This window comes from Pelophylax lessonae (genome assembly GCF_965119305.1).
Source record: "Pelophylax lessonae genome assembly, chromosome: 2".
NCBI classification, from domain to species: Eukaryota; Metazoa; Chordata; class Amphibia; order Anura; family Ranidae; genus Pelophylax; species Pelophylax lessonae.
This window is the reverse complement of record NC_138769.1, coordinates 639,975,784-639,989,728: the sequence shown is the minus strand read 5'-3', so window position 1 is coordinate 639,989,728 and position 13,945 is coordinate 639,975,784. Positions and strand designations below refer to the sequence as shown.

Below are 13,945 nucleotides of genomic sequence, written 5' to 3'. Positions count from 1 at the left end.
TGAATTGATACATTTCAGTGAGCTGGATGACTCATTCACTCACTCAGCTAACACCTTTCAGCATTAAGTCTCCTAACTATAAACAAAAATGATTACATTTGTATCTTTTCCTTCCCTCTGCCAGGGAGAAAGGAAGTTTAACCTCTTAAAGACTGGATCTTTTTCTGACACTTGCTGTTTGCAAGTTAAAATCAGTTTTTTTTTTGCTAGAAAAGTACTTAGAACCCCCAAACATTTTATATATTTTTTTAGCAGAGACCCTACAGAATAAAATGGCGATTGTTGTAATATTTTATGTCACACTGTATTTGCGCAGCAGTCTTTCAAACGCAATGATTAGACTTTAATGAATAAAAAAAAAAAAAAAAACGTAACAGTAAAGTTATCCCAATTTTTTTTTTTTTTGTTACACAGAGAATCGTGAGAGAATCGTGATCTTTATTCCAAGCTAAAAAATCGTGATTCTCATTTTGGCCAGAATCGTGCAGCTCTAATAAATATATATATACACACACACACGCCTAGCAGCCCACATTACATTATTATATAGCCATCAAGCAGTGTCTGGCCTACCTGGTGATGACTGGTCCTGGCGCTCTGATCCGATGGCCTGGTCTTTAAAGGGGCAAATCCTTGCGATCCAGAAGTGGTTAAACCTGCAGGAGGACCGGTGTTTTTATCTATTAATGACTTTACTATTGCTTTAGGCCTGGTTCACATGTATGCGGGTTGGTGGTTCACATGTATGCGGGTTGGCGGTTCACATGTATGCGGGTTGGCGGCCCACATTTGCACAGGCATAGCAGCCCATTGATTTGAACGGGCTGCTATGCCCTCATTTTCCGCAGAAAAAAGGTGCATGCAGCATTTTTTTTAAATTCAGTGGCCTTGAAATCCATCCTGCTTTTGCACCATGCGACTAACCTGCAGTTCCTGCTCTGGCAAGCTTTCTGCATTTTTTGTATACGTGGGCACGGCATTTAAAAATAAACAGTTTGCGTGTGCAGCAACGGCAGGTAAGTCGCATGGTGCAAAAGAAGGATGGATTTCATGGCCACTGCATTTTTTTAAATTCTGCATGCACCTTTTTTCAGCTGAAAACGCAGGCATAGCAGCTCAAGCCCATTCACATCAATGGGCTGCTATGCCTGTGCAAATGTGGGCCCCCAACCCGCATACATGTGAACCAGGCCTAAAGCAATAGTAAAGTCATTAATAGATAAAAACACCGGTCCTCCTGCAGGTTTAACCAATTAATGACTTTACTATTGCTTTAGGCCTGGTTCACATGTATGCGGGTTGGGGGCCCACATTTGCACAGGCATAGCAGCCCATTGATGTGAATGGGCTTGAGCTGCTATGCCTGCGTTTTCAGCTGAAAAAAGGTGCATGCAGAATTTAAAAAAATGCAGTGGCCATGAAATCCATCCTTCTTTTGCACCATGCGACTTACCTGCCGTTGCTGCACACGCAAACTGTTTATTTTTAAATGCCGTGCCCACGTATACAAAAAATGCAGAAAGCTTGCCAGAGCAGGAACTGCAGGTTAGTCGCATGGTGCAAAAGCAGGATGGATTTCAAGGCCACTGAATTTTAAAAAAATGCTGCATGCACCTTTTTTCTGCGGAAAATGAGGGCATAGCAGCCCATTCAAATCAATGGGCTGCTATGCCTGTGCAAATGTGAACCACCAACCCGCATACATGTGAACCAGGCCTAAAGCAATAGTAAAGTAATTTATAAACAACACCTCCTTCAGGTTTAACCACTTCTTGACCACAAGGATTTGCCCTCTTAATGACCAGGCCATCGGATCGGAGCCGAGCGCCAGAACCAGTTATCACCAGTTAGGCCAGACACTGCTTGATGACCTATTTTAGGCCTGGTTCACAGAGTCTGTACTGACTGACTATATAATAATGTGCATAAGTGAACCAAAGCCCCTAAATTCAGCAATGAAATTGAAGTGAGGTGGAAATTTAATAATTTAAATTTAATAATAGAATACCGTGATAATACCGTATACCGTGGCAAAACCTTAATCAATTAATCGCAGCATGAAAATCTGATACCGTCACAAGCCTACACACAACATGGCTGTTGCTTATCAGTGAAAATGAAAACGTAAGTGTAGCCAAACAAAAATGTAATCTATTTCAGCCTACTGATCCTTAGATATTATGGCTGTATTCATTTTCTTTTACTAATGCTTTTTTACATTATTTGCACCTTGTGATCGTGTCAGTAAGACACTTCTTGTCCTACCTAGAGTGACAACACTTACAGATTATGCAGTGTTGGTACCCTAAGACAGGAATTGTGTTAGAACTATAGAACACCCCTTCTCCTCACCACCAGTAGGAAGATGTTCTGTAGTTCACAAAGGTGAAATGGATAGGGCTGATTATACAGCTTGAGATAACACTACAGAACAGCACAGGATTACTGACAAGATCAACCATATTTTTTTTTTTTTTGCACGTATGAAACAGATAAAACAAAACACCTTCAATGCCATATTTAACAGATCAGAATGAAGCCAATGTGGAAAGTTTACATACACTTTAAACCACAGCCAACAAATTATTCAGGATGTGTGATTTAAGAAGTTGGCTGATTTGCATAAAACCTGCCATCTTAAATTTAAAACATGAAACAACGTAAAAAATAAGTCAAATTCTGCCATTTAAGATGATACAAATGCATAACTCCCAACTTTTAAGATGAGAACGAGGGACACCAATTAGCAAAAGTATGTGGGCATAGGACACACACCCCTGCCAGACTCAACCTCAACCTGGCGGTCTGATCATGTTGTTTTATATTGTAGGCCTGTAATAGGCCTTAGGAAGAAAACAGTAAAAGGGAAAACATTTTTTAATAAATTCTTAATAAATTAATATATTAAATAAATTATTAATAAATTAATAAAAATCTATTAATAAAAATAAATAGGGCACTGGACAAAGCACTATGGACAAAACTGAGGTGAAATGGTTTGATACAGTTATGTAATCCTAACAGATTACAATGTATCATGTCATGGTTTTGTGTACTTTTTTTAAAAAACCCACCCGGTTCCGCCCCCCCCCCCCCCCCCCTGCGTCGTGGTGCTTGCAGGGAAGGGAACCCGGAAGACGGATGCCGACATCGGCCGAAGGAATCAGCGGAAGTACATCAGGGGATTATAGGGACAAGGTAAATTTAACTACAAGGTTACCGCTTTTGGTACTGAAAATTAACCCCGTGCTTTTTTAACACTACTATTCAGGGACAGAGGGACATTGTTCCAAATCAGGGACAGTCCCTCGAAATCAGGGACAGTTGGGAACTATGCAAATGGTTTTGTTTAGGTTTGAGTTGTTTTAAATCCTCAAAGTGTATTTCAAACTTACTTGATCAAACTGTGGGTCCTCTCCTCTTTGCAGAGATTTTGTTAAAGGCTTCTCCTGCAAAGACAATGTAAGCAGGTCACAAAACAGGGTACATCAGTCAACAGTCTGCATAATTCAGTAATAGCATGTTGATCAGTAGGAAATTGTGGAAGAGTGGCCATCTCTGGCACCTGATGTAACACTTCTTTTTACCCTCGTCGGTATTGCCCATGCTGCAGTTATAAGCCCACATTCACATTGGCCCAATTTGATTTGCGACTTGACATGTCAAATTGCATGTCAATTCGGAGCCAATTGCCGGCAATGGTACTGTCCGAATCGGTGCGACGCCGACTTTGCGGTACCGCACAGATTCCCAAAAGTGGTTTCTGCACTACTTTTGGCGACCTTGGGGGCAATTTCATTAGACATCTGTGCAGGAACCCACACAGATGTCTGTGAAATCGCCCCCGAAATCGAACTGAAAATGCTGGTTTGAAATTGTGTGAGTTCAGCTGAACTCACACAATTTCAAACCCACCTCAGTGTGAACCTAGACTAAAGGCCTTTTCTGAAGACATGAGAGAAAGAAGTTTACCTCCACTGCTTCCACTAGATCTACAGTGCATCCATCAACACCAAAGCAGGGAACCACCCAAAAAAAGCATAGAATGTCAATTTAAAAAGGCTACTAAGATGTACAAAAAAAAAAAAGTTCAATATTTTTTTAGTGGTGTTCTGAAATTAAACTTCTGGACCAAAACTGAAATAGACAGTTAAAAAAAAAAAAAAAAATATATATATATATATATATATATATATATATATATATATATATAATTATATGCCATGCACAACTGCACCAGGACCTGGTTGTGCATGGTAGCCAATCAGCTGCCAACTTCAGCTTGTCCAATTAGGCTTTGAAAATAGAAAACTAGAAGCGGATTGGTTTCTCTGCAGAGCTGCAGGAGATTTTGCACTCTCCAGTGTTAGTAAATCTCCCCCTATATGTCACACAGCACGTAGTTTAACGCCAATCCAATTGTTTAGGTCACACGAAACATAGCCAGGGACGCTGGGTTTGTACACTAAAATAATTTTTTACCCCGACCAGTGAAGTCACTATTTACCAGGCAGACTGTTAAAAGTATACAGAGGTCTTCTTTAGACGATCAGAATGGAAGAAATTGAGAATCCCAGGCTTCTCCTACAAAGGCAAGGCTTCATGATTGCGAGAAAGTCAACTTCTACTGGTCAGTGAGGCTGCCCATCATAGAGATGGGCTTTTAAGAATAAGTGGGGACAGGGTTTAGCAGCAAGCAGCCAAACTAATGAGAAGCGGACGTCAGACTAGGGATGCACCGATCTGACTTTTTTGGACCTGATACCGATATCTGGCGTTGTGAAATCGCCGATACCGAACCGATCCGGAGCTACACACAAAGCAAGCGGCTGCAGTACAGAGCAAAGCCGCTGCTTCATGTGTGTGGCTCCTCCATTCACAGGCGGAGTGTATCTGATATCACTCCGCCTGTGAGCCGGACCTATACAGGAAGTAGCGGCTCCCATCCCATACTAGTACTGCACCTAGTAAGGGATGGCTGAGCCGTTACTCAGCAAAAACCGGATCAGCCCGTGGGACGGCTAAATTTTACCGATCTCCGATCCAGCTATTTTGTGCGGATCGGGGCTGATTTCCGATCCGAATATTGGATCGGTGCATCCCTACGCCAGACTAAACTGCAAAGTCACTTTTTCTCAGTGGATTAAACCATCAGCCATAGGTTGATTTTTTTTTTTGCAGTTGGACACAAAAAAAAATAAAAAATCCGTCTCACAGTTAAATCCCACAGGAACATAGAGGCAACAATCTATCCATTTATTGATCTACAATCTCTGGAAAATCAGATTATAACAAGGTCAGCTTTATACAGAAAACTGAAACTGGTCTTTCCTGATAACATTTTTGCAAAATGCTGTAAGAAAATTTTACAATTTTTTCAATACACATCATTTGCTTAGTCGATCATTTACATACATCATACAGTATTTAAATATAATCATAAAAATAATGAAGACATAGTACATAAATCAACTGTACAAGCCAGGAAAGGTAGAAGTATGAGGAAACACGAGACAGATCCACAGTACACAGAGCTGCAATGGAGGAACACAAGGTAAACAAGGAAAACAGCCCAGGTGAAATTCCAGTCTCCTCAAGGTCAGTTCTGCTGGAGCTGGACCAAAACCGGAGAAACCCACCAGCTGCTTGTGGCTATCCAGAGATAAGACAGACTTCTGTTCAGCTGCTGAGACTAACAAAGCACCATATAAAGGATATTGCTATTTTTGTTGAAGTAAATACTTGCTACATGCTTTTTTTGATGAAAAAAAATGTATTTTTTGTTACCATAAGAGCACTATGGTCTACAATATATGTTGTTCCTTGAATGATCACACAGATGTTTTTCAATGTTTGCATACTGACTTTTGGTTGTAACGATATACTAACATATATGCTTATGTTTATGTTCTTTTGCATTTTGGAATTTCCTATGTACATGCTGTTTAAACTTTAATAAAAAAAAAAAAAATAATAATTTTAATTTTTTGTTTGGTAAAGAATTAGTGTACTGTATAGGGGCAGTGTGTACATTTTTTATGGAATCACCAAACAAGTCATTCTCTGTTCTTGTGATTGGATCACTCTGCTCTCAGTAGTTAGAAAGATAAACATAGAAAAAGTGACGGCAGAAAAAAAAAAGAAGAAGAGAGAGAAGTCCATTAAGACCCCCTTTCACACTGTGGCACTTTTCAAGCGCTTTGGCACTAATAAAAGAGCCTGAAAAGCTCACAAAAACCAATTCCCATTAAAATCAATGTAAAGATATGTAGCACCCTCCTAGGTAAGTGCTAGGAAACAGCATCTGTGCTCCTTCTGCTTATCAGGGGAGCCTGATCTATTAGGTTGCCTGTTGCATGTCTCCAGGTGTGATTCACTGGGTCTGAGGGAGTGTCCCCACTGTATCCAATGAGTGAGCTTGTTGGACAGTGGAGGAAATCCAGCCAGTGACACATTAGCTTTTATGGGAGTCCCAGTGGGAGGGCATTCTTGCAATGCATCCTGAGATTGCTCATAAAAGGCGGGGGGGGGGGGACATGTGACAGGGCGTCTTTGGCGGGAAGCAGGGTCCCAGGAGGAGGCAGACGACTGTCTCTCCTGCGGTGTGTGAGGAAAGTGGTCATAGGCAGTCGGCCTAGTGAACCAGGTGTGGAGCTGAGCTGCAGAGGATCCAGTGTAACTGACGGTGGAGTTGCTGGCAGAGTCTCTCGGGAAAAACAGTGTCCGTGAGTACTGAGGGACTTGCCAAAGGGTCGGCCCAGCAAGGGGACCACTCCAGTGAAGTCAGGGGATCAAGTAGCTAGCTCACACAGAGAAAATTATAGTAATGGGGGTGCCGTGTAGAACCCTGAAGAATAAGGATAAAGGGGGTGCCTAGTTGGGCCCTAAAGAGCGATTCACAGATTAATACAAGTCCAGTAAAATTCTTCTTCACTGCTAGTGACAAGGTGAAGCAGCAGCCTTGCTGCACTCAGTTATATCTAAATGTCCCAGCAAATTGTGCATAGTTCATTCAAGTTGGAGTATCCCACTCATCCCTTCTCCTATCCAAGTTCTCTAATAAAACAACAAAAAAAGAAACCCCCTAGACTGTTTCTTGACTGAGCCAAGCACTTCAAAGTCGCTAAACTATTGTGTTGTTGCTATGGGTAACCCAGGGGAACCCATCACCAGCAGCCCCCAAGAGAGTAGTGCTACAGATAAATGGAACAAGAAGGCGCAGCCATCTAAGTGTATCTATTTATTAATGAAACACATGTAATGAAATAAGATGTCACCCACAATGTGTAGAAATTGGGCAAGCAAAGTTCTCATCCTCCTCTGGATGAACCAGATGACAATCATGTAGATCATTTGGATATCAGGGTTCGCTTCCTGCTGTATCCGATGGACTCACAAATGGCTGCCCCGTGTGGAGTAGCCCTGCAAGCAGAAAGCTCTGGATCTCCAAGGATGGAGCAAGCTCCAAGGTGTAGGGCCCGGAGGCGTCAGCTGAACTGGCTGGCATACAAGGGGAGAGAGCAGTGCAGCTAGGAGCACTGGCCAGTATGATAATCGTGTCCAACCAGCGCCAGGCCGTGATGGCGTCACACAATGAGCGGTGAAGTGGGCGGCAACATGTTTCGGAGCCTCTTAGCTCCTTCATCAGACCGATTCTCATTCACAGCCCATTGTGTGACGACATCACGGCCTGAGATTTTATATATATATACACACGTGATCTGGCCCACAGCTGCTGCTGCCCTGTAGCAGGAAAACTGCTATAGGGCGAACGAAAATGGGTAAAGTGGTATTAAACACAAAACCATAATGTAATATATTGCAGCTTACCAATCATTAGATGTGGTGACTGCACTCATTTTCTTTTTTAGGCTTTTCCTGCTTTTACCTGGTGATCTGGCAAGTAACACACCTCTTGTTTTAGAGTGCCTACACACTGGATGAAGGCGACAGACACCTTTAGACAGCAGCGTGGTCAGTCTAAGGATGGGGAATGTTTAATGTACTAGCAGATTTAGATACACAAACTGCAGCAAAACTCCAGACCACACTTTCTAACAAGGTAAAGTGACATTTTTTTTTCTTTTGAGATAAAGGCTTTACATCAATAAATAATACTCATCATTGTAAACACCCCTGCCAGTGTTAAATGGTTTGTCTCAACCTTCTAACTGTTCAATCTGCAGGACAGCTTGTTCTGAAGAAAAACAACAGACTTGCTGGCTGGATCACCAAGTAAAATAGGAAAAAGAAAGCCTAAACAAAAACAAAAACAAATGCAGCCACCAAATTTAAGAATTGGTAAACTGAAATATAATAAATGTTTGCTTTTGAGTTTATTACTGCTTTAAATAAGGAATTGACCATTACTTTCTGGATCAGTAAGGTGATGGAGGAATGCACATAACCTGCCGCACTTTAACTGCAATTCTCGTAGGTTAGAAAGCAGACGTGACCAATAACTAGGAGCAGCTTTCCCTCTATTCATAGTTTGGTATAGAAGCGTTTTCTGGAATGTTTCCCGCAGCGCTCTTAGTCACGCTGTTTGAGGAAATACCCCAGTAAATGAGGGGGTAAGGTGTAGGGCTGAAACAACTAATTGATTAATCGATTATAATCGTCAACTAATCGATTATGAAAATAGTTGTCAACTATTTTCGTAATCGATTAATCGGTCAGCTGATTAGTTGTCCTTCATACAGAATGCATTATTTGTTTACATATCAGAAAATACAGTGCAACACACATACAGCTCAGGAAACCATCCATACATGTCAGTAGATGACAGAGAACTTGTGAATGTGTGAGGAGCAATGCCTCATGGGAAATGTAGTCCTGGGCAAGAGAAGGAACCAAGTGATTCTAAAGGCAGAGGTTTTTTAACCTTCCTATAGGGACACTGTACAGTACTATACTTTGCTGCTTCCTATAGGGGCACTTTGAAGGCAGGAGAAGCCAGAAGTGCCGTGGGGGGGGGGGGGGGGGGCGCAGAAGAGGAGAAAAATCATTACACAGAGAGGATAAGTATGACAAGATTTTTGTTTAAAAAGAAAAAAAATCCAACGTTTACAATCACTTTAAGGGCTCTGTGCTGGGTAGATGAGCATCTGAACCCAGAGAAGGTGGAGGCCCATAGACTAGAGGTGATAAAAGGCATTACAATTACATTTTAAAGTAAAAGTTTACTAGTATTGTGCATTATATTTAAAATGATTATATCCATGAAAAAAAAAAAAAGTCTCAGCTTTTAGTACTACTTTAGTATATAAATGTTATTTTCCCCCCTCCACCCTTCATATACCTTCATGTCTGACTCCCAGTTAAAATATCCTGCATATCCGACTTCTGGGCATATTTTTTTTTATATACATACACATGAAAAAAAAAAAGCATGCTGCTGCTACTAAAGGTCTTCTGCTGCCCATACATGTATTGGATTTTTGGACAAAAATATTTGCATCTATATTTGTTCAAAAATAATTTGTATATTTGTTGAATGGATGAGTGTTGTTTGAAAATTCCACTTGCTTTTAACAATAAATTTTAAAATGAATAAAACTTCTGAGCAAAAACCACATCCACTATTTGAAGATTTGTTTGATCGAGAAGTTTTCTATTCTGTTCCTTCAAATTTTCCTGTCACTGTGGTTGACACCGGACACCAATATACACTAATGGTTAGAAAAATCGGATGAATGTTTTTAAAAATTTTCTAAAAAAAATGTAGTTTGTGTATGGCCAGCATAAGTGACAGCAGGTGCAGGGAGCTTGTATCCAGCTACCTGCCTATTAATAAGGGAGTCTATCATAAATATTATATACCAATCCGGTCTGAAAATTTGCAAAACAATGTTTTAGGTCTTTTAAAAATATTGATCTCGGAGTCTGATATGTACCACATTTAAACCTCTAATAATACATATATCTGTTTCAGAGTGGATTAAATATCCAACTATATAGCTGGATATTTATATTTACCACTACATATAGATATTCAAGAATATTAACTAAATTATACACTTTTTTTTTTTTTTTTTTTAGGTTTTTATCCGATTAGTCGATTAATCGAAGCAATAATCGGCCAACTAATCAATTATGAAAATAATCGTTAGTTGCAGCCCTAGTAAGGTGACACCCGGGATTAAAACTTCCTGGTGCCCTGAGCCGTACAAGGTGAGGTGAGCCGAGGACAGAGTTATTTTGGTAACTGTTAGGGAGGTAGAAATAGCACATTCAATGTAGTCTCACACTGACAGTTCTAAGTGATAAAACCACCCATCGCTTTCATTTAGGCTCCAGGGCCAGCTTCTTGTGACCTCTGACAATGCATTCTCCCCTCCTTGTATCTTTCACAAGTAGGACAACAATCATTTTCACAACAATCTATCTTAAAGCAGAGTTCTGGCCACAAAATCGACATAATCGGTTTTGGGCCATCCGCTTGCTATTTGTCACCTGAAAAAGAAATGGATAGTTGCGATTTTTTTTTCTTTACTTACCTTGTTATTGAAGAAAAATATACTCACCTTTCTTCCACTTCCTCCCTCTGCAGCCGCGGCCCGCGCTGTCACTTCCTCTTTGCATTGATTCCTGGGAGCTGAAAGTCATCGCTCCCAGGAATCAATGCACCTGCACCGGCCCCGCTCGTCACTTCCGGTGTGGCGCCGCATTTCCTGCTAAACAGCCTCTGGACATGCCCAGAAGCTGTGGGGGGATGACGCGCCCACACCAGAAGTGACGAGCGGGGCCGGTGCAGGCGCATTCTGGGAGAAGAGGACGCAGAAGAGGAGGCAGAAGAGGACGCGCTGGCTTCAGCTGCCCACATCCGAGATGGCAGCGCTGGAGAAGACATTTTCAAGGTAAGCATTTCTTCTAAAAGGTAAGTGCGACCCGGGACAGTACAGAGGCTATCCATTGTGGAATGTACTAGCCCTGACTGTCCCAGGGGTATTTTTATTGAAAACAAAATTTTGTGGCCGGAACTCCGCTTTAAAGAGGTTGTAAACCTTCTCTTGGAAGTTGTACCTATAGGTAAGCCTTTAATAAGGCTTACCTACAGGTACTGTAAATATTTCCTAAACTTGCACCGTTTAGGAGATATTTACTTTTAATGCAGCCGATTACGTCATCGGCGCATGCGCTCTGAAGGAATGACCACCCGTGCCGTTCCTTCACATTCACGGCACACAGGGCTCTGAAGTAATTGCGCCTCCAGCCAATCAGATGGCCGCAGGACACGAACCAGGACAGCCAAACATGTCGGCCGTCCTGTCACTCTGCGGGCAGCACTGGGGGGGCTTCGTTCTAAGGTAAGTACTTCATAATGAGCTAGTATGCAATGCATACAAGCTCATTATTTTTTTTTTTTTCTCATTTTTTGTGCAGGGTTTACTTCCTCTTTAAAACCTCTATACTGTATGTAAAATATGTGAAATGCATACAAACTTGATGGAAACATCTGAGGTTTCTTCAGGTTTTCAAAACCCATATTACAATTCGGCTATAGGAGTCAATGTTCCCATCAGCCAACTGCATGACACTCATTTAAAGTGGAACTTTACCTATGACAACTTGATAGAGAAAATATATTTTTTAGCAAGGAACATACAGGGAGTGCAGAATTATTAGGCAAATGAGTATTTTTGAGAATTAATTTTATTATTGAACAACAACCATGTTCTCAATGAACCCAAAAAACTCATTAATATCAAAGCTGACTATTTTTGGAAGTAGTTTTTAGTTTGTTTTTAGTTTTAGCTATTTTAGGGGGATATCTTCTGTGTGTGCAGGTGACTATTACTGTGCATAATTATTAGGCAACTTAACAAAAATCAAATATACAGTATACCCATTTCAATTATTTATTTTTACCAGTGAAACCAATATAACATCTCAACATTCACAAATAAACATTTCTGACATTCAAAAACAAAACAAAAACAAATCAGTGACCAATATAGCCATCTTTCTTTGCAAGGACACTCAAAAGCCTGCCATCCATGGATTCTGTCAGTGTTTTGATCTGTTCACCATCAACATTGTGTGCAGCAGCAACCACAGCCTCCCAAACACTGTTCAGAGTGGTGTACTGTTTTCCCTCCTTGTAAATCTCACATTTGATGATGGACCACAGGTTCTCAATGGGGTTCAGATCAGGTGAACAAGGAGGTCATGTCATTCGCTTTTCTTCTTTTATACCCTTTCTTGGCAGCCACGCTGTGGAGTACTTGGACGCGTGTGATGGAGCATTGTCCTGCATGAAAATCATGTTTTTCTTGAAGGATGCAGTCTTCTTCCTGTACCACTGCTTGAAGAAGGTGTCTTCCAGAAACTGGCAGTAGGACTGGGAGTTCAGCTTGACTCCATCCTCAACCCGAAAAGGCCCCACAAGCTCATCTTTGATGATACCAGCCCAAACCAGTACTCCACCTCCACCTTGCTGGCGTCTGAGTCGGACTGGAGCTCTCTGCCCTTTACCAATCCGGCCACGGGCCCATCCATCTGGCCCATCAAGACTCACTCTCATTTCATCAGTCCATAAAACCTTTGAAAAATCAGTCTTGAGATATTTCTTGGCCCAGTCTTGACGTTTCAGCTTGTGTGTCTTGTTCAGTGGTGGTCGTCTTTCAGCCTTTCTTACCTTGGCCATGTCTCTGAGTATTGCACACCTTGTGCTTTTGGGCACTCCAGTGATGTTGCAGCTCTGAAATATGGCCAAACTGGTGGCAATTGGCATCTTGGCAGCTGCACGCTTGACTTTTCTCAGTTCATGGGCTGTTATTTTGCGCCTTGGTTTTTCCACACGCTTCTTGCGACCCTGTTGACTATTTTGAAGGAAATGCTTGATTGTTCGATGATCACGCTTCAGAAGCTTTGCAATTTTAAGAGTGCTGCATCCCTCTGCAAGATATCTCACTATTTTTGACTTTTCTGAGCCTGTCAAGTCCTTCTTTTGACCCATTTTGCCCAAGGAAAGGAAGTTGCCTAATAATTATGCACACCTGATATAGGGTGTTGATGTCATTAGACCACACCCCTTCTCATTACAGAGATGCACATCACCTAATATGCTTAATTGGTAGTAGGCTTTCAAGCCTATACAGCTTGGAGTAAGACAACATGCATAAAGAGGAGGATGTGGTCAAAATACTAATTTGCCTAATAATTCTGCACTCCCTGTACATTCCACATTATTAATTATACTACCAAAATCAGTGTGTGCTGTGAATTGCTTCCAGCATTATTACGGTTTCTTCTTTCTGGAGGCTGCCATTTTGCTGAAGCCCACAGCCCCCGAGTAGCAGCAAATCTTTAGGCTGTCACCAGATCGGCCTCTAATGGCTCTGATTTTGCAGCACAATGCCAAAAAAGGAGAGCAACTGAGTGTGTGCAGAGCAGGGTGACAGGGTGACACGGTGTATTGCTGGATTTTACACAGTATAGGTACTTTTTACATAGCTATACCTGCAAAAGGGTCCAGCCTGAGGTGATCTAGCAGGATGACCTAAAGGGTAAATCCACTTTTGTGGGGAAAAAAAATAATATAGCGCATACAATGCGACACAAGTCAGATTGTAATTGAGTGTTATTAAAAATGACCTTTCCTTTTCAATCTGCAGCTCTATAATTTTCTGAAAATGCAATGCAATATGGCTACCTGGAGCTGTTCTGTACACAGAATGTGTACTGACCACACACCCCAGAAACATAATTTCCTGCTTGTTTGATTGGCTCACCAATTTTTCCAGAAGTCTGCACTAAGATACAAGTCAGATTTCAGGCATCCCCTGAACAAAATTGTAATTTTGCCTTCCACATTAGTGCTCTGAAGCTGCACAGCTGATGGATAATTATGAAACCACTCCCATTAGACCCACTCAGAGGCACAGTGGAACTAACAGGAATTTCTTCAGAATAACAAAAAGGTAGGAATCTGCAACAAAGG

General features: G+C 41.4%; 1 protein-coding gene across 2 annotated transcripts in view; it reads right to left on the bottom strand.

Moving 5' to 3' along the window:
- Positions 1 to 13,945, bottom strand: part of FRY (FRY microtubule binding protein) — a 364,889-nt gene that overhangs the window by 266,502 nt on the left and 84,442 nt on the right. For both annotated transcript variants that reach the window (XM_082244584.1, XM_082244585.1), the window contains exon 3: positions 3,396 to 3,449. In XM_082244584.1, the coding sequence (XP_082100710.1) occupies positions 3,396 to 3,449 (54 nt within the window). The remainder of the gene's footprint in view (positions 1 to 3,395; positions 3,450 to 13,945) is intronic.